Here is a 21,067-nt window from a genome sequence, read left to right as displayed (position 1 = left end):
AACTCCAGGGCCTCCTTCCCGAGTGAGTCCCAGACTTCAGCTCCCTCCGTGGAGCAGGGAAAAGTTGCAGGGAGCAAAACCACCGGGATCAGCAGGAAAGATGAGTTCTCGGGGTGGATTTGGTGGCCGGGGAGCTGGTGCTCGGCCTTTCACAAGGACTTGGGGTCCCCCCGTGCCAGCCCCGGGAGCACCCCCGGGCTCCAGGGCCGCGTTTTTGGGAGGGAAGCTCGCGTGGTTATGCCCAGAGGGAGCTGCTGCTGGCCGCGAGTTTGCTGAGCAGGAATTTGCTCCCTCTCGTGGGCTCTGGGGCTGCTGGCTGAGCTCGGCACAGCAGAGAGGGATGGGATTCCTCGGCATGCTGGAAAACGGGATAGGAAATCTCCCGTTTGAGCTCTGGGAGCTGCTGGTGCAGCGTGGAGCAAGGGCAAAGACCCGCAGAGCTGCAGCCTGGGGTTGGGGCTTCGTGCAACAGCGTTCGGCAGCCCCAGATTAACTCTGCTTTCTGGTAGGATCGAGTTTTGGCTCCCCAAAGCTCTCAGCTCCCCCTCACACAACCCTTTATCGCCTTTGTTGTCTCTGGGCCTGATTCCACCAGGATTTATTTCTTCCACAGAGCTTCAGCTGCCGTTCAACCAACTGCAACACGGGCATTGCGGGGCTCGCTCTCAGGGATGGACATCCCACCGATTCCTCTTCTTTTCTGAACAAGAACAGCTCCATTTAATAAATCCATAAAACCCAGCAGCTGCAGCGCCCTTTTCTCATTTCAAGCCCCTTTTAATGGCGTATTTAACACTAAAAAACCCCGCAGCGTGTCAGACTGCGGGAAGGAGCAGGAAAGCAATTCAGAGCATACGGGGTGCGCAGAGCGAGCGTGGCCAGCGCTTTGCAGTGGATTACGGAGGGGGTTTTGTTGTTGTTGACGGGCACAGACAGATCCTGGTGTTTCCCGTGGCCCCAATCCCGCAGAATTCCTGTCCAACACAATTGGGACAGATGTGTTTTGGGGCTGTCAGAGCCCCAAAATGCCTCCGCAAGAAACCCACACTTTCAACCTCTGCAGCTGGAAAACAGGAGAGCCACTTCTTGAGCGAATCTATCGCTTTAATTTAAATAAATACGTACTTTAAACTCGCAACAACTTTGCAACGCTTACTAAACCCGAACCCAAGTGATTGGCGCAGCTCGGGCCCGAGCAGTTGGAAACAACACGGTTTGAACAAGACGTAAAAATTTTAATAATCTAAGATAAAAACAAATAACCCCTATGGGCTGGGAATTGAGTCCCACGGTGAAGAACGGCAGCGGGCCGGGAACCGGCAGCCCGCGGGCCCCCTCCAACGGCCGGAGGGGGAATGCTCGCTGCCCCCGGCCGCTCCATCCCGCTCCGCTCGGGACAGCAGCATCGCCCCGGTGCCTCCCGGTGCCTCCCGGTGTTCCCGGAGTGTCCGCGACCCCCCAGCCGTGCCCGGGCCGCCTCAAGGACTGCCCGAGCCCCGAGGAACGGAACTACAACTCCCGGCATGCACCGGGAAGCGCCGCAGTCCCAGCGCGCACCGGGGCGGGGAGAGACCGCGATCCCACAATGGAGCGGGGCAGCTCCGTATTAACTGCGGCGCAGAGGAGCCGTTGATAAACGGTCTTAAACGTCATTAAACGTCATTAAGTGTCATTAATCGTTTATGTAAGGTTTATTAAAGGTTTATTAAAGATTGAAAACCCTAACTGCCCTCCCAGGGGCGGGCGTGAAGGGGTGTTCCTTCGCCTTCACTTCCGGAGGAGCCCGCCGCGGTAGAACTACATCTCCCTGCATGCGCCGCGGTGCCCAGCATTTCCGTTTCCGGTCGCGGCGGGAGCGCCGCCGTGTCCCCGGAGGGACGGCGGGGCCCGGGCGGTGACACCGGCGGTGACACCGGGCAGGGCCGGGCCGGGCACAGCCACCGCCGCGCTCCCCGCGCCGCCCGGGCCGGGCCGTCGCTCTCCCGGGCCGGGCGGGGTCACCTTCATGGGCGGGCGGGAGCGCGCGGCGCTGCCCGGGGCCTGGTGAGGCGGCGGCGGGGGCGGAGCGGCGGGACCGGGACCGGGGGCGATGTTCGTGCAGGAGGAGAAGATCTTTGCGGGGAAGGTGCTGAGGCTCCATGTGTGCACCATGGAGGGCGCCGAGTGGCTGGAGGAGGTGCCCGAGGACACCACGGTGGAGAAGCTCAAGGAGCGGTGCCTGAAGCACGTAAGGAGCGGGCACCGGGGCCGGGCTGGGCCACCGAGAGCGTCCGGAGATCTGCGGGGCTGGAAACCGGGGATCGGGAGAACGACCGGAGTTAACAGTCCAGGGGAAAGGAAAACTGTCGCGTGAGGAAAACTGATTTTTCCAACGCCCTGTAAATGTCTTTAAAAAGAGAAAAAAATAACATTAGCTGAGGTAAACAGGTGGCTTTGTGTCCTGGTTTGCTGTGTCTGCTTTCCCCACCCCGAATTACGTGAAACTGTTCCATACGGAAAGAAAACGCCGTGAGAGTTTCCCTACGGAAAGAAAACGGCGAGTTTAGTGTGTCGGGAAAGGAGGATTTGGGCGGAAATGGCTTTGTAACATTTGGTTAGGGAGTTTGGCGTGTGTTCTGCAGCGGTGTCAGAGATCACCAGCTCCTGCCCGTGCTGTGGGAGCTGGTGGGTGTGCGTTGGATCACAGCCTGGTTTGTTTCTGTGCCTGAACAAAGAGGGAAGGTAGGAACCGTGGAGGAGAAATGACCTGTTTTGTTAAAATCTTAGTGCAGCCTCACCCTGTGCTGGCACGGGAACAACGGAGGTGTTTTCTGGGGGAGATAAAAGCTCTTCTAATGCTCTCCTCGTGCTTAAAACAATAAGGTCTTGATGCAAGTGGCCAAAGGGTCAATCACTTCTCGCTGTGTGCAGGGGAAAACGTATCCAAAGCAGAGGCACAGGCTGTGGAAGCAGAGCAGGGGAGCACAGGCTCTCTGGTGTGTCAGTGTCAGACCCAGTGGTTTCAGGTTTGAGTTTGGAAGCTCTGCCACAGCTGGGTTTTGCTGTCCTGATTGACAACAGCAGCGTGGTGACCCCTGGCCAGGAGTCTGGGGCCAGCACAGCCTGGCCTGGCAGCTGCACTCCTGACCTGCTGCATTTCTTCCTGAGGGACGTGGAACTGTGGAGCTGGCAAAAGCTGGAGCCTCAACTCCTCCCTGTGGGAGCACAGATCACTAAATCACATTTAATGGTGAGGAGGGTTTGTCTTTATAGTCTTGCAAAGACTTTTTTTCCCATAAAACCAGCGCAATAGGAGAAGATGCCTGTAGTTGGTAACCACTTAACCCACATTTGAAGGGTTAAAGGTTTTATTTCCTGGGTGAAATAAAGGTGCCCAGGTGGCCTTCCAGTACCTGAAGGGAGCTGACAGGAAACAGGGAGAGAGATTATATAACAAGGGATGGAGTGCCAGGACAAGAGGGGATGGCTTTGCATGGACAGAGAGCGGGTTTAGAGACAATTGATAACTCAGAGTGACATTTGATTTCGTTCTCTGCTGCTTTGTGCTCCTGAGGTGGATTTCCATAACCATAATGGATAACAGATAGTTGTATGGAGGGGAAAAATAGACCTGGAAAAATCATGGCTTCTGATCATGGCCTGAATCATGATAACCCCTTGAGATAATTGATGCAGCCACCTCTTCTAAGAGACTGATGATTGTGTTCCTGAACATCTTTGAAATCATTCTCTCAGGAAGCAAAGGGAGATGTTTGTAACAGGTTGGAACTGAAAAAGTGGTCACTTTTCCTTCCATAATATTCAAATGCTGGCTGGTCTCTGAAGTGCCATTCTTGATGTCTTTATTCCCCCTAAATTTGATATTTTGGGGTCTTTTGTTAAAGAAATAAACCCTTCCCACTGGTTTGCCTCTTTACCTGTAACATCATTTGTTTAAACAGATGGTTTAAGCCACCCAAGTTTAATAGGAGGGAGTGTCAGGGCTATTTTCAAATGTTCCTGTTATTAAAAGCAGAAAAAAAAAAAACCAAAACACCCAAGCTATTTCATAGTTAAAAACAAACAAAGCTTTGTGGTTTACCAGGATTCCAAGCTTTGCAAGAGGTGCTTGGCATCACCAGTGGCAAATGTTTGTCACCTGCCAGGCAGAGTAGCCTGCTGGGAACTCCAGAATTAAAAAGAAAAGGTGAGAGTGAGTAAAGGCACTGCTGGTCAGGTGTTTTTTCTATTTCCAGGGCATGTTAAAATGTACAGATAAGCCAGGTGTTTCACTCAGCAGCCTCTTTGGTGTATGTAGTGCTCCTATCTGCCCTACTATTCTCTGCAGTTGTTAATGAAGTGGTTGGAAGAACAGGAAATAAGAATTGGTGTCCACAGAACTTTAATTTTTTTGCTTAAACTTTTACCTTATTAGTTTTATGATTAATTACTGCCCACATTTATTACGTGATTGTCCTCACACACTCCTTCATGTGTGCTGGGGAAAAATAGGGTAATAGGTCTGTGTGTCCCACCCCAAACACACCTCCCAGCTGCCCTTTTCAGCTTCTCTTACTCTCAGGATCTGTAACAGGAATATTCTGAGCTTGTTTGCAGAGATGTTCCACTGACGTACCCAGGCATTTTGGGCACCTGATCAGATCCATTACAGGAGGTTCTCCCAGCTGTTAATGGAGTCTTTGGCCCTGGTTCAGCACTTCATGAGCTGGAGGATTCCTGAGAGGCTCCTGTTAGACAAAGCAGGACTCAGATGTTCTCACCTCAGTCTCAGTGAGGTGTCAGAACCGAGCACAGGTTCAGGTGAGGGACTGGAATCCATGTTGGAAACAAGTGTGTTTTGTTTGGAAAAACAGCAGGGAGCTGAGCTTTCCATCAGCTGCAGTCAGCAGGAAAGGTGGTGATGAACAGCACTAAATGCTCCATCAATATTAGGGATTTCAGTGGGATTTCTGGGAATGGCTCTGTTGCATGAAGGAGGAACGTTCTCTTGTGCAGATATGGACAAGTGGAAGTGGCTTGGTAGAAACATTTAGAAGTGTTGTTAAAAGCTGTTTGCTGTGAGCAGAGCAGGCGAGGTCAGTATTAAGTGTCCTGTTTTGTGGTGGGAACAGCAGCAGCAATTTCTGGGGTTTGGTAGGTTGTTATTTCTAATTTTGCCTTTCTGGAATTGCAAGCACTTTGATTTCTTCTTGCACTCAAACAAATTGGAAGCCTCTAGATGCACTGATGTAATAATGTTCCTGAAATCTCTCACTGTGCATCTGGAGCCACTCTGGTGTGAGGAGGAAGGCAGCTCAAGGCCTGTGTGAGCACTCTTTTTTTAGGATTTGAACTGATTTCCTAGTGAATTAATTGACATGCAATTTAGAGTTGCAATAAAGGAATGAGCACAAAAAAAATTTCCATTGTATTCTGATTATTTATGGTTGGGAAGAAGAGCTGTGAGCAGAACTTTGGTTCAGCCTTTTCAGCAGGAACCCAGGTTAGGGCTCCAGCAGCCAAATCTCTTGATTTCAGCTTGAAACAATGTGCAGAAACTGCCCAGTTTAAGGTCAGATAAACCAAAATCACTGCTGGCAGTGGCTTGTTTACTCTGAGAGTAAATAATAATTGCTAGGTGAAGCAGGGAGTCCTGTTTGGACACTCCAAATGAGAACATACGGCAACATTACAGCCTCCCCTCCTGCAAAACCCTGCTGCTCTTGGCAGATTTGCATTTTTACTTTGTGATACCAATTGCTGCTCACCAAGAGTGAGGGACCCAAGTGATTTGCTGCAGAATTAATGTAGCAGTGGGTCCTGGAGCATCCTTGCTTTGCTCCAAATCTCCAAGGCTCCCAGCATTTAGTGTGAGAGAGGTGTCCTGAGAAAGCACAAATCCACTCACACAGGCACAAATCAAACATAATTTTCTTGAATAAAATGCTTTATGTGCACTGACCTCTGGCTTAAGCTGTTGAGAAGCCAGGAAATGATGCACAGTTTGTATGTGGAGAATCCTGAGTGCCAAGTTTGTGTTTTGTGATCTGCAGTATTTATTGTCTCCTGCAGTGTGTTCCTGGGAGCTTGGAGGATCCCAAAACTGTGACACATCATAAGCTGATCCATGCTACTTCTGAGAAGGTGCTGACAGACACAAAAACAGTGTTGGAGGAAAACATTCAGGACAGAGGTGAGATTGTCTGGGTTTGAATTCTGTCAGCCTGGTAGCAGGAGGTTGGGTTTCATTTGGCAAATTCCAAACAGTAACATTTTAAAGATTTACTCTCTGCTTTGACATAGGAAGCTAAATAAATGCCACAGTGGAGCTAACACAGAATTCACCTCCAGGAGCAGTTGAGTTTGTGGGGTGTCTCAGAGCAGCTGCTCTCCCAGGCTCTCTAACCTGTGGCAGTGTCCTTCTCTTGCAGATGTGTTGCTGCTGATCAAGAAGCGCGCGCCGGCGCTGCTGCCCAAGATGGCAGATGTGGTGGCAGAGGAGAAGGTGAGTCCAAGACACTTCTGATTAACTTCTGCTTTTTCGTTGTTATGTGGAAGGGTTACTGTGATGTACTCTCCTTGGAGAGGCAGATGCTGCCAGTTGAATTCCAGAGGAATTACTTCCTATTTTTTTCCCAACGTAGAGGAAGCTGATTTTACATTTTTAACTGTTGTTCTGAGGACATCTGCCTTAAAATAAGACACACAGATACACTCTTTGGAAATGTTACAGATTTCATCTTTGAACAAATGTCTAATAATTAAAATGCATTTCAGCAAGTGCCTTGGTTTGTTTGAAAACCCAAAGAAATATGTTGGCTTGCTGCCAGGTTGTCTTCTGCCTTTAGCTCTGTGTGACTTGTCACCCTCTAACCCTGAAATGTTGCCCCTTACTGTTTTACTTTGTTTTATTGGAATTGTTCCTGAGGTCAGGATGGTGTTTATGCACCAGTGGTACTGCAGTTGATGTATCACATAAACTCAGAGGCCTCCCAGTTCTCTGGGATACATCACTGTCCCTCTTTATGCTGGAATTCCCCTGCATGTTTGGGTGTAAGGACTGAGAGTGGGGCAGCCCAACAGGCCCAGTTCAGTCCTGTAATTGCAGGATGCTCCTGGAGCTGTTAATCCATGGCATTACAAGTGACAGAGCACTGCTTGGTGTCTTGGGGAGGAACGTGAAACTCTCTGCTGTGTTCTCTGTCCTGTGGCTAATGGGTTATGAAACCTGCTCCTGTTCCCTTCCCTGCAGAGGAAGCAGGAGCAGAAGGCTCCTGACAAGGATGCCATCCTCAAAGCCACTGCCAACCTGCCCGCCCGCAGCGTGGACCGCACCGTGACCCACCACAACATGAGGGATGTAAGTACTGCATCTATTTGAACCCACACACCAATACCCAAACAGGCTTTTATATATATATATATATATTTATAGAAGCTTTTCTCTTACCTGTGAATGCAGTTCTGTTTTCGTTATAAGAGAAATTCAGGTGTCTGTAATGTACATTAAATAGCTTAAGGTTTAGACACAGCTTATGCTGTTTAGTGAGAATAAAATACTGTCCTAAACTATGATTTTAAATGTTTTGTTTGTGCTTGGAAAAGCCTCAGAGCACATTCAGGATTTGTGGCAGATGTGAAGTTGGGGGGGTTTATTTCTTCAGTCTTAAATAGTTCAGGGGGTTGCAGTGGGTTTTTTCCCTTCCTTGACTGCTGCTGGGTGTGGTAGAAATAAAAGGACCTTTCTGCCCAGGAGCTTTTGCTTCTATGTAACGCTTCACAGGAAGGTCCCAGACCTCCTGAGAGACTAAACAATGAAAATAAAGCCCTAATAAAGCAACCCTGTGTACAGAGGGCCAGGCTGCTGCTGTGTTACTAACAATAGATACATTAAGATTCACTGATGGCTGGTAACTTCCTGTCTAAATGTTTTGACAGTTTCCTTTCTTGCAGTTCCAGACAGAGCTCCGGAAGATTTTAGTGTCTCTCATAGAAGTTGCACAGAAATTGCTAGCACTGAACCCAGATGCAGTTGAACTATTTAAGAAGGCAAATGGTATGAACATATCTTTAGAGTTGCTAATTCAATCCTGGGAATTTGTTTCTGGAGCATAGGAGTGGGCTCAGAGTGAAGTTCAGACACTGATGTGGCAGCAAAGCTGCTGAAAGCTTTGTGGCAAAATTTTCACCTTGTGGATGAAAGTCATGGACATAAAAGGTCCCTTTGGGATGGGTGAGAAGTTCCATTTAAAAATTATTAGTGGGGCTAGTAAAGAATAGTTGAAAATGCAGAAGGAGGTAGTAAAATGAGGAGAAACTCTGGCTCTTGATCAGGTTGGTGGGAAATGCTCATCCTTGAGATCTGCTACGGCCAGATCCAACTTAATTTCTAGAGAAATGATTAACAGATCTTCAGTGAATCTCATATATTTAATTGTGTGGAAATCCCGTGGTCACGTGAGAGTTTGTGGCCTTTTGGTTGAGATCTTGAACACATCTGGGCAAAGTCTTTGTCCTGGAAGAATCAATCTGAGCCGGAGCGAGCTGAGTGCAGCAAATTACATGATGAGGTGGCAAACTGGGGGCAGAAACAAAAGGAGGGATGGGAGAGAGAATGGGGGATGAAGTTAACACATGCCATTCCATTGACACAGGGGTTTGTATGAGCCTCGAGTGAATCTGAGCACTGTTTTGTTTGTGTGTGTGCAGCCATGCTGGATGAGGATGAGGAGGACAGGGTGGACGAGATCGCGCTGCGCCAGCTCACCGAGATGGGCTTCCCAGAGAGCAGAGCTGTCAAAGCCCTCCGGCTGAACCAGTGAGTGTTCCAGCACCTGCCTGGCCCCTACTGCTTGTGCTTTAACACAATTTTGCATCTTTTTTGTTTCCTTATATGGGTCACCTAAATGGAGGTTGGAGAAAGTATTAACTCCAAGAAGTGCTGCCTCAGGCAGAGTGCAGGTGGCACAGGGAAGGGGGATCGGTGCTGGATGTGCTCTGCAAGGTCTGTGGGTCTTCAGCTTTTACAGTCAAATTTTACAGAGGAAAAGGCAAACTTAGCCCATCCACCCTGGCCTTTCAGCTGTAGAAATATACTTTGTGCTGATCTTTAAAAATTCCAAGAATACTGTGAAGTCCAGAGAGCAAGTGCAGGAAAACAGGAGGTTACATCGTTCTTCTCATGCCCCAAGAACAGCCAGCTGTACTGCCTCCCTCCTCAGAGGGGTTTGTTAGGCCATTCTGGAAAAATGTTGGTGATAGAGTCCACAACATATTCCAGTGACACTTTTCCAGTATTGCAGGAAGACTTTCTCCCCTCTTGTCCTGCAGCTTTCATGTGGTAACAGAAAAGCCAAATAGGCAAAGGCTTTCCCTTCCATGAGCATGTAACAATTCCTGTGTGTCCCGTGGAACTACACATTCATTGCACTATTGTTATCTGTGCTTTTCCCTTTCTACCTGTTGGGAAGAGGTGTTGGGAGCTCTGAGGATCCTTTTGCTGGAGCAGTTACACTGCACAGCAAGTGATGCTGGCACACCATGGTGTTCTGCTGCCTCTCCCTCAGGAACAGAGCTGTTGACACCTGAGATGTGGTTCCAGTGTAAATTAGGAACGTGCTATGTTGGCAGTTCTGTCCACAATTTCAAACAGCCGCTGCTTCTTTGGGAAACAAAGCAGATGCTGCAAGAGAGTGAGGTGACTGCCTCAGAAATGCCTTCTAAAATCTGGGTTGCAGGTCCAAGTTGGACTTGGATCCTCTCTTTTCACAGCTTTAGAGAAGATTGTGGATGCCCAGAGAATCAAGGTGCTCTGACATTAGCTCCAAAACTTTATTTATGAGTTTTCAGGTACTAATTAACCTGCAGGTGCATCCACCATGGGAATAAATGAATGTATGTGGAGCTGTCACATCTGAGTGTCTCATCCCAGTGTTCCCGTGTTTTCCAGCATGTCGGTGACCCAGGCCATGGAGTGGTTGATAGAACACGCTGATGACCCTTCTGTGGATGCTCCTCTGCCAGGTCAGACTCCTGAAGAAGCCCCAGCTGAAGGTGCTGCCTCCTCTGCTGAGGCAGCTGCAGGCCCCAGCTCGGAGGAGGGCGGGGAAGAGGCCAAGGATGAGCTGACGGAAATATTCAAGAAGATCCGGAGGAAAAGAGAGTTTCGTCCAGACCCACGGGTAGGTGCTGCTTATCCCCTGTGGAACTGATGGCATTGGGAGGGATTTTGTGGGCACCATGAAATCCAAATAAAGGTTTAGTTAATAAGTGAAATGAGACCTGTGGGTAGATGGATATTGGGCTGGCTTGGCAGTATTTCAGTGGAGGTGTTCAGGGAGTGTTTAAATTCAGGGATATTGCCTCAGGAATGCATTGCTGTCTGGGATAGCAGGATCTCCATGACTGGCACTGTTACTTCTGCACCTGGAAGCTCTGAGAGGACTGAAGTGAGCTCCAGACCCCTGGCATTGTTGTTTTCACTGCAGCCTGGGAGGGAAGGGTGGCAGGACAGGAGCAGATCCTCTGGCTCTAGAAAAGGCTGGATGGGGCTCAGAAAAACCTGGTCTAGTGGAAAGTGTCCCTGCTCCTGGCAGGGAGTTGGAACTGGACGATCTCTAAGGTCCCTTCCAAGCCAAACCATTCCATGATTCTGTGGAAATGACAGAAGAACATTATTGTTTTAGGGAACAAGGACGAGTACCACCATCAGATTAAAGTCTTGCAGTGAACACAGAAGTTGCCTTTTTTTTGGATCTGCAGTGGGAATGTGTTGTTCTCCCAATGGGAACACACCAGGAGGGGCTCTGCAACATCTGGCACCTTGGGTTTACAGCTGGCTGTTCTGAGATTTGGGTTAAGAGCTGCAAATGCATTTGATGGCCTGGGTGCGATTTCTAAACAATGAAACATTCTCATGCTAATATCTGGGTGTGTTTGTCTGAATACATCACACTCACCAGCAGTGTAATAAGCCTGGGAAGTGAAATTAGATGGGGTGAATAGAACCACAAATGCACATCAGGGTTGATCTGCCAGTGAGATGTGAACAAGAGCTTTGTGACAGGAGAGTTCCCAAATGAGGTGTTTTTCCTCATTTTCCTTCTCTTTTCTACCCCAACTATACTTGCTCTTTGCCTTGCATTCAGCTTCCGGTGTTGAGGATAGGAACCACCTTCACTCCCAAGATTTATTCTTCTTCCATGATAAAGACACTTTTGATATAGAATATTTGAAAACTTTGTCAATAAAATTGCTGAGTGCTCTGCAAACAGAAACTATGAGGGGTTTTACCCCACGTATTGCTCTGGGATATGATTGCTCTCATTTCTGTTCTAAGTGTAACATTTAGCTGTGGGATTCTGCTCTAGGCTGTCATTGCCCTGATGGAGATGGGATTTGATGAAAAGGAAGTGGTGGATGCACTCAGAGTGAACAACAACCAGCAAAACGCAGCCGTGAGTACAGCGTCCTTCCCGCTCCTTGCTGCTCCAAGGGTCTGTCCCACTGATGCTTTCATCCTTGAACTGGGTCATGTTTTGATCTGCCATGAAGTCAGCCCTTACTGGAGATTCAGGAGCACAAATTCTGTGCCTCTTTCAGATTGGATACACAGCTGGAATAGAAAGGGTTTGGGCTCCTCAGAGGAGCTCAGGGTCTGTGAGGTTGAGGCTGGGTTTTCGAAAAGCTGTTGAGAAACTCCCTCACCACAGTCTGCAAAAGAGATTGTGCTATCATGAGAAAGGAAAAGGTATTCCCAAGAATATCTGGTTTAGGACAGGAATAAATGATCCAGGATACAGTCAAACCATGCAGTGTGTAAATTAGCATTTGGCAGCAATGCTTCCACTGTTTTTGGAATCAGAAAACAGGAAGTTTTTCCAAGATTGATTAGTCCCCTGCTGTATGTTAAGGAAAATTTTGTGGACACAGCTGACAGCCAGGGAATCCTCTCTTCAGTATCCAGTGCTGGCTGCTGTTGGAGAGAGGATATTGGGCTGGATGGTACAAATGAATGTGTGAAAGGAAATGTACAGCTCAGGCTTTAACCGGGAGAGGGAGAAGTATTTTTAAAATGCCACATTAGCAATTTGAGTAGAGACACTTTGGTTCTAATGACATCTGATGTGCCTGATGATTTCTTTCAGTGTGAGTGGCTGCTGGGAGACAGAAAACCTTCTCCAGAGGACTTAGATAAGGGCATTGACACCAACAGCCCTCTCTTCCAAGCCATCTTAGAAAACCCAGTGGTACAATTAGGGCTCACCAACCCTAAAACTCTACTAGGTAAGTCCTGTGCGGGTTCCTGCTGCACAGATGTGGATTTGCCAAGAAGTCAAAGGAGAAGCTGGGTGGTGACAGCCCCCTTTGGGGGATAGGGGCAGCTCTGGAGCCTTTTCCTCGCTTGCAGCAGCTCTGCTGTTAGTTTGCTTCATCCTGCAGCTCAGCTGAACCCAGAGCAGGCCTTGGGGCTGTCCCAGAAATGATTCTAATTCCCCAGGATTACACTTGCTGAACTCAGAACTTGAATAGCTGCTGGCTGCAATGCTTTTGTGGATTTAGGAGACCTTTTGTGTGCTCCCTTTGGCCACGAGGGGAAAAATCGGGAATGTCTGTCTAGAACTCTGATTATTTCACAGAAAAAACAAGGCAGTCTCCTGCTGTGCAGCTCCCTGTGCGTGAGGCCTGCTCACTGAGACAGAAGGGAACTTGTGGAAAAGTGTCCAAACAAGAAGGCTGAGCTAAGGCTTTGCCTATCAAAATGGAGATAAAATGGGAAAACACCCTTCCCCTTGCTTGGGTTTCAGCTCTGTGGTAAAGTCTGTGTGCTCATGGTCAGAAAGGCTGTGGGCACAGTGTGTACCCAGCTGAGGAGCCTCACAGAGCCTCACATCCCTGAGGAATTGCTCTTTTCGACAACACAGAACAATGACTGGCTCTGTCATGTAGATAAAACGTTCTGCATTTAATCTTTGGCTTCAAAACTTATTTGAAGCAATGCTTTTAAATAAAGGCTGTGTGCACAGCTTATTCAAGAGGACCTTTAAAAATACCACTTTAAATGTAATTAGGAGAGTTTGCAAGCCTTTAAATAATTCAAGAGCAGAACCTTCCCACTCTTGATTTCTGAACAAATGGTCTCTTCATTTCCAACAGGGGTTCCACACTGCAGCTCAGAATATAAATAGAAAATGAAATGCCATTATAGGAGCTTGTGGAGCTCGGATGAACATCAGAGAATATATTCCTAATGATACATCTGCAAATTGCTTATGTCACAGGTTTTAATAATGAGGTTTTGCATTTGATGAGTTCCTTACAGAATATCTATAAATCTTTAGTTTTAAGCTTGTGAGTCTGCATAAAAGAAAGTAGTTCAAGTGCTGAAAGGGGAGATCTGGATTTTATTTTGGGCTTTCCTGGAGGCAAGTTGCATGACCTTGAGCGAGGTATTAATAAGGAGCCTTTCAGAGGTGCTGGGCACTTCCAGCTCCCACTAATGGCACTTGAGCTTTGTGCACTGACACTCCTGGGAAAATTAGTGCTGACCTTGGACCAGGCTCTTACAACACTGACATTTTGGTGACTGTGCAGCTGCTTTTTTTGTCCCATTCTGTGATGACTGGCTTCAAATGTCCAGGAGCCCAGCTCAAAGGGCTTAAATCAGTGCCTGGCCCATTCCTCTGCCAGATTTGCAGCTTGGCTCTTGCAGTGCCTGTCTGGTTCCTTCAGCATGAGTAGAAGAGTCAAAACTAGATGAAATAAAACAACAAAAAAAAGCAAACAAGCAGCAAAGCTTCTTGTAAAGACAGAAAGAATATTAATTAAATATTTGGACCACTTTCCCTGTTCAGAAATTGAGGTAGTTTTTCAGCACGCCCAACCTTTCCCCTTCTGCCTCTCTGACATCCCCTACTCTCCAGACACCAGGAAGGAGGAACAAGGTGCTGCTTCCCTGGTGGCTCCAGGGGCCTCTATGAAGAGATAAAAGTGCTGAGATTTGGAGGCTTAAGGGGCTACACTTGTGCTGGCTCTGTGCAGCCTTTGGCACATCTGCTGCTGCTTCTGCTGTCTTGATTTCCTCTCCAGAGGAGCCATGGAGCAGGCAAAGGGCAGCACAGGGAACAGGCACGGGGTGACTGTGCTTTCCATGAACTGTCTTGGTTAAGTATGAAGGAAGAAAAGGATACTGGTGCAAGAAATCCAGGCTGGGATGTGGAAAAAGCTTTGATCAGAGGAGTGGAGCTGCAGGAGAGCATTCAGGAATGGATGGGTGGATTTCATGATCCTGGAGACTGAGGCTAGGACACATTTGTTAAGGCTTCACCTTTTCAACCCCATGTCCTTGAGGTTTCATGGGCTGGCCCATAATCCAGGCTGAGTATTTAATCACTGTGTGCAGTGAATTTAATGCTGAGGAAAGCACAAAGCCTGTGGCATCATCCAAGGCTGGGAACCCTTGAACACACGTGGATCCCACATTTCTGGGCACTGCCTTTGAGCTGTAGCTATTTCTCACTGTCCTGCTGCTGAAACCTCCCAAACATTGAAGGACTAATTGTTGCAATCCCTGTTTCTTGGCAGCCTTCGAGGATATGCTTGAAAACCCCTTGAACAGCACTCAGTGGATGAACGATCCCGAAACGGGGCCGGTGATGTTACAGATCTCCCGAATCTTCCAGACGCTGAATCGCACGTAGAGGGAACTGCCAGTGCACTGTGCCACTTCCCCCTGCCCCTCACTCCCCCTCCACCTCCACGGGAGGGTGCCTGGATGGTTGGGAGGGGGTGGATGGAAGGGAGAGAAGGGGGGAGATCCTGGCTGGAGGGGTCTCTCTCACGAGAGCTTTCGTAGTTACGGCCAACAGGAGTGAGTTGCCTTGTGGATTTAGTGTTAGTGGAAGAGGTTTGAGGACTTGTTTATGTTTTCAGGTATTAGGTTTAAAATAAAGTATATATATATAAAAAAAATAGGAAAAAGGTTTTGTGAAAACGCTTAAGAATCTGATTGTTGGAAAGAACTATTGCTCGTTCAAAAGGCCTGTGACAGTTTTCTGGCCAGTTTTGCTAGGATCTGGCTGGTGTTTACAAAAGGTCACTGACCACTAGCATAGGATATAAATCATCTCCATACAGTATTAATTTATGGCTCTTATCCAATTGCAAAACTGCTTTTTTTTTAAAAAAAAAATTGATTCTTAGGAAATGTTTTTTAAAAACCCAAATCTTGGGAGAGCAAGCACATTTCTATCCAAGCTTGTTTATCTGGCTTTCTAATTTAAGCAGAACCATTCAGAGACGGAATTCTAATAAATAACATTACTTTTTCCTATTTATTTGCTGCATTAGTGTTGTTGCAGTCCCACAGGGGTTGTACTTGCAGGAGGTTCTCTGTCAGGTACCATACAGGTGCAGGATCTCTTTCACCACAGAATTCACCACATCAAGACTTGAATTCCCGAGTGGCTGCAATTCCTAAGCTCATAACTCTGCCATATCCCATTGCAAGGAGGGATATGTTCACACAGTGGTTTTTTTCCCATTTTTATGTGCACGCTTTTGGAAAGGGGCTCGTGGGGGTTTTATTCTGTTTACAAAAAAAAGCAGCTGAATTGCATGGGGAGGGGGTTGCTGGTGATCTGTAAAGCAGCAGAACCACACAGGTTTTTATCTTGTTTAAGGTATTTAAAGCACGCTTGAAATTGCTATCTTTGAGTTAGAAGTGGGTTTTCTTCATCCTTATTTTTATCATGGTCATACCAAGACTGTCAGGTTGGGTCTTTCCTATTTTGCCAGAAGACTGGCTTGAGATTTCAGAGAGGATTTCTGAGCTATTAAGAACAGAACTCACTGTGAATATCCAGCTGGTGTTTATGACTGGGCTCTGCAGGTGTTACTTTTTTAGCAGTCTGCTAAAAAAAGGGGGTTATTTTCAACTCAGTGAAAATAATGTGATGTGATTGACATCTGTCATCATCCCTGCCATGCCCTGTGCTTCACAGCCCTGCAGGAAAGGCAGAAGAGGCAAATCTTGCAGAGAAACCCGGTGGAGACCCTGTCCTTAACCAGCACAAAGGTGTCCTGTCAAACAGGGAGATCCTGAGCAGCTCTGCAAGTCACCTCTTTAGGTGTGGGAGGGATTTATGTGCAGTTGGAGTTTTTTTAAACAAAAATGCAGCAAGATGCAATCTGAAACCCTACAACAAGTTTTGGCCTGAACTTGGCATCTGCTCTGTGCTGTTATGCAGCTGAGGCACTGAAGTTGCCAATTTCTCATAATTAATATGAAGGGTGGGGAAATCAAAGCAGCCTGAGATTTTATCTTGTCTTACTATCCCAGGATTCTTTTTTAAAATTTTATTTTGTAATTTCATATTAAGCTTTACAGTTGATGACTGCTGAAATATTTACTTCTACATTTAGAAATTCCAAGCTTTATAGAGATGCTTCTTCTGTTCAAATTGGACAGTAAAACCATTTTTGTGGGCTCTTGCTAAGAATAGACTGACAACATGACATGAAATTATAACCTTGTCCTGTAACTAAAGCCAGGAGCCTGATCCTGCACTCCAGTGAGCTCAGCACAGCTCCTCATGAGTAGCTGTGACTGAATGTTGTGGTCTTATGAAAGATTTTGATTATTTTACCCATTTTTCTTGCTTACTCCTGAAGCTTTTTGCTTATAATAATACCAGAAGACTCTTTTACTTGAAGTTCTTAATGTCAGAGATAAATGTCCTTCTCTACGGTCAGGATTCTGGTTAATGTTCCTTTTAATGAGTGTTTTTAGAAGGCAAAGTTGGAAAAAACTACCCTGTAGTTTGGTGGGAGGTTTTTTGGCTCTGAATGGATAAGGAGAGGTTCAGACTTAGCAAACAGATTCTTTGGTGCAGTTGTGGCCCTTTAAAGAAGGTAAGGGCTTGGGAAATGCTGGGTTTGATTTCAGGAGTGGATGGTGGAGTGGCTGTGGAGCTCAGAGGGATAAAAGTGCTCAGAGCTGCCTCCCTTGGAATGCCAGGACCCCTCAGTGCCACTGAACTGGTTATAAAGTGCAGGGGAAAGCAGCAGTAAAACAAATTATTCCTATGTAATAGAAGGTGAGAATGCCCAGGTTCAGCAGCAGCAGTAAGGAGACCGTAGGGATAAAGGAATTCTGCATCTTTAGGATGCTGGGAGGCTTGAGGAGATGTGGTTATTTCTGGATTTTGTTGTTCCAGAGCTCAACACTTCCACAGCTCATGTGTTGTTTGGGATGGCCTGAGCAGAGCCCTGCTTGGCTTGTGAGAACTGAAGTTTGCCGTTGCCAAAAGCTGCAGGAGACCAGAATTTAGGAAGTGTGGTGTTTGCAGCAAGGCCCAGGAGTTGATTTAAACCCACCAAAAACTACCCTGAGGTTGAAGGGATTGATCAAGACATCTGTGGTGCTGGGGTGTGAATTACACCAGGGGCTGTGTCCCATCACCCCAGGGGTGGGATTGCTGCTTTATCCCTGAAAATGCAGAGGGGAGTTGAGTCCATTGTGCTGGAAAAGGCACAGATTGGCCCAGTTTTTAGACAACCTACAAAAACTGAAATGTCACCACTCAGGAGTTGGAATGTGCAGCCACCAGGCACAAGGAACGTGTATGGCTTTGCCTGGTGAGGAACTGTCCTGTTCCCTGGGGGATCTGCTCTGAGGACCAGTGAGAGATCCCTGGACACATGGGACAGATTTTTGTTCAGTAAAACCAGCAGGTTTTGTGAGGAAGAACTGCTCACAGCAGTGAGGATTTACTTGTGCTTGCACCTCGGGTGCTCAAGTTCAAACTAGCAGAGACATGTCAGAGTTAATTTTCTCTTACCGTGGTCAAGGGAATATTTGGAAGCCTGTGAGATGGAGCAGGAAAGGGATGGGGTGGTAGGTGACTAACAGTGTGATTCTTACAGTTCCTGCTCTTTGCCCCGTTGGTAGCCAGACAATCTCATACCTTTTGATGTTGCAGGCCTCTTGCAAGTAGCCAGCTATTTATTTAAATGTATCTAACTTAAAACTGTGTCATCAAAACACTGATATTTTTAATGGAAATGTACTATATGGAAGTTTGTTCTCAGGGCTTCGTATTTATACTCTCTTTTTAGGGGGATGCATTTAAAGGGATGTGTTTGGGAAAAAGGCCAGTGGCTACTTTGCAGCTTGGACCTTGATTATCTTGACCTGTGAGCCTGAGCTAGTGTAACTCTCCTGCTGAACCTCTTTCCCTGGTCCAGCCCAAAGAATCTGCCATTCCTCCTCTTCTGGTGAGCAGTGACATTGAGTCTTCCTTTAGGATTGCTGCATCCCTCCTTGGAAATGGTCACACGGGATCACCCGGCTGCGTCAGGGCTCGCCGGGCTTTGCACCATTTCCAGGACGTTTTGTGTTCTCCATGCAGCTGGAAAATTGACTTGCATGGTTCCCAAAGCAGCCATCAGGGCATTCCTCCTCTGGGAAGGTGTGAGGTTCTCTCCTGCACGAGTTCCAAGACCTCCAGCTCGTGGCTTCTTCTTGGCAGCCCCTGTTACAGACCTGTCCCAAAAACCTTGACCCTCCTTTCTTTCCTCCTCTCCTAGAACCAAACTTGCATTTCAGAGATTGATTTTCATATCCAAGCAACTCTTTAGTGGTTATTGAAATCCTTTTTAGTTAGGACTGTTACAATTACTTTTTTTAGGCATTGTGATCCGTGGGCTGAGGATCTTTTAATGTATTTTGGAAGGTGTTGAAATAAGCATCGCACCAAACGAATGTATAGCGACACTGTCAGCAAACATTGCCTGTGGGAGAGGCACAGGTTGCTGTGATCTCTGCTCCAGTGGCAATTTTCCCAAAGTCTTGTGCACAGGATAGCCAGTGTTTCATCCAAAGTAACCACCCTGGTTTTCTACTTTTAATAATAAATACCATTTTTATTAACGAACAGAACAGCGGCACTTCCAGCTGGTATTTCCATCCGACTGAGAGTCCTGGAGCTTTGGGGCTGGAGGTCCTGCCTGTATCCCCCTCTCTGGGACAGTTCCTCCTCAGAAGGATTTGTGCTGGCTGTGGCAGGGCAGTGTGGGGCAATCCCCACCTCCCTGCATGGGATCTTACGTCCACGTGAATGTTCTCACCTCCATCCCCGCATCCAGGTGTAGCAAAAGGGGTTTTTTAAGGACCTCTTGCCCTAGATTTGAAGATCTTCAATGCAGATCCTGTTTGCAGCATGTGAACTTCAGTAAATGTAAATGCATTAAATTCTTACTGAATTTGGGTATAGTTTTATATCGTGCTCTGGGGAGAGGGAGGAAATTGGATCACGTTTTAAACGAAGCCCCACAAACCCAAGTGTCTCTGTTGCAGCAGGTAACAGAGGCCTGTAGAGATTTTTAATTTGCATATTTTTATCATGGCTTAATGAACTGTACACGAATGTGATTTGCTACCCAGCACTTCCCACGAGGCAGCACCAGTAAAATTACATTGCAAGGTACTGACTTCACATTTTTTCATTTCACCTGTGTATACAACAATTAGGTACCGCATAGGATAACTTTGATCTGGCTCTGACGCCGGTGTGTGGCATGCACAGCTCTTCCTGAGGTGTAACATTACTTTCTGAAGCTTAAACTAGGGCAGACGTCCCTGAGCCTGTGGAATTCGGGATTCATTCTGGCCACGCTCGCGTGGGTCGCTGACCTCTCCCTGAGCAGGAAAACCAGCAGGATTTGCTCCCTGCAGAAGGCCTCCAGGCCAAGAGCAAGGAATGCTGCTAATTTGTGATCATTTTAAGCAGTTGCTGTTGTGTTCTGAAATATATTCCTGGAAGTTAGGGAGGTGTTGGCAAAGCCAGACCTGTTCAGGCTGGAATCTTGTGTGTGTGGAGATGTGGAGCCCACGGCCGGGGCTGGAATGAATGCTGAGGCTTTAAACCTGCTCACACATCACCCCAGACACTGATGTTGTGTGTGCTGTACATTTATAATATATCTTCAAAATAAAGTTTTTTGATTTATTACAAGGTGTTCGGAACCATCATTTGCAGGAGCAGCAAAGGTTTATGGATCCCTGTTTTTCAGTGTTCCTTGTACCTGCAGGTTGCTGGAGTTGTTTCTCAGAAAGTGGGGTGTTTTGAGAGCTGGTCACAGAGTTTGTGCAGGAAATCCTGGTACAGCAGCTGGTTTTGCACCTGGAAGTTATTTCTCTATTTTGCACTTGGGGAGATTCATGCAAGGGCTTTGTGAAACACGATCTGGTGATCCCCTGGGATGTTCCGATGCCATTGAAGAGGGATTTATCTTGACAGTTGTTGACTGACAAATTGAAGTCTTTTCTTTCCCAACAAGGGAACCCTCATTAAGGAAAACAGCCCCAGCAAGCAGCAGCTGGTGGGATGCAGCAACTTGCATGTGACGTAACCAAAATTCCCATCTGGCTGTCGGTGCCAGCGCTGCTGCTGGGGATCTGGGAAGCACTTCCAAGCTTTGGCCCCCTCTGTGGGTGCCCTGGAGGCAGCTGATGATGGTGTAAATGTGTGAGGTTGTTTCTCTGAAGGAGAGAGAATCTGTAGGGTTCAGTTGGGGGTTTTTTGGTTCAGTTGGGTTAACTCATTAGCATTTTCTTTCATGTTCAGGGCAAGGAACCTGCCAGCAGCCTGTTTATTTAGCAGTTACAGCAACTGCTGAGGAGTTGAGAGGCATTTTCATTGTGTCCCATGAGAGATGGAGGATTAGAGTATGAGACATCAAAATGCTGCTTGCTCAGATCACGTTGGTAAATGTGGTGGTGTTAAATGCAGGCCCTAACTCAGATTTGCTGTAATGCACAGCTCAGCAGCAGGACAATTCAAAGGTCCGGCTCTCCACTAATGTAAAATTAAAACAAAAAAAATTACCTTAAAGCAGCTTGGGATGTATCATTAGATAATGACACTTCTGAATCTGAACTGGTACAGCAGGTCTGGGCAGAAATCCACACCTTGAAAATGCAGAAGTGCTGCTGTGTGAGTGACAGGATGGGCTGCAATTGGTGTGTGTTTGGCAGCTCCCGGCGCGCTCTCGGCACAGGGACGCGTCCCGGGGTGCTCCAGCAGGG

At 47.2% G+C, this 21,067-nt stretch overlaps 1 protein-coding gene across 2 annotated transcripts; it reads left to right on the top strand.

Annotated features, from left to right (window-relative positions):
- The first annotated feature begins 2,048 nt into the window (after positions 1–2,048).
- UBAC1 (UBA domain containing 1) lies at positions 2,049–19,994 on the top strand. 2 transcript variants are annotated; one of them, XM_048325473.1, is made up of 10 exons: positions 2,049–2,227; positions 6,052–6,172; positions 6,411–6,484; positions 7,232–7,339; positions 7,918–8,035; positions 8,689–8,797; positions 9,929–10,160; positions 11,349–11,435; positions 12,126–12,264; positions 14,563–19,994. In XM_048325473.1, the coding sequence occupies exons 1-10, from the start codon at positions 2,090–2,092 to the stop codon at positions 14,676–14,678; spliced, it is 1,242 nt and encodes a 413-aa protein (XP_048181430.1). In that variant the 5' UTR covers positions 2,049–2,089; the 3' UTR covers positions 14,679–19,994. The 2 variants fall into 2 exon arrangements, with proteins under 2 accessions (XP_048181430.1, XP_048181431.1); XM_048325474.1 differs by having other exon boundaries at positions 2,050–2,227; positions 7,933–8,035.
- The last annotated feature ends 1,073 nt before the right edge of the window (positions 19,995–21,067 follow it).

Source organism: Corvus hawaiiensis, chromosome 21, assembly GCF_020740725.1.
Source record: "Corvus hawaiiensis isolate bCorHaw1 chromosome 21, bCorHaw1.pri.cur, whole genome shotgun sequence".
NCBI lineage: Eukaryota > Metazoa > Chordata > Aves > Passeriformes > Corvidae > Corvus > Corvus hawaiiensis.
The sequence above is the reverse complement of the archived record's forward strand: the minus strand, read 5'-3'. Positions and strand labels throughout refer to the sequence as shown.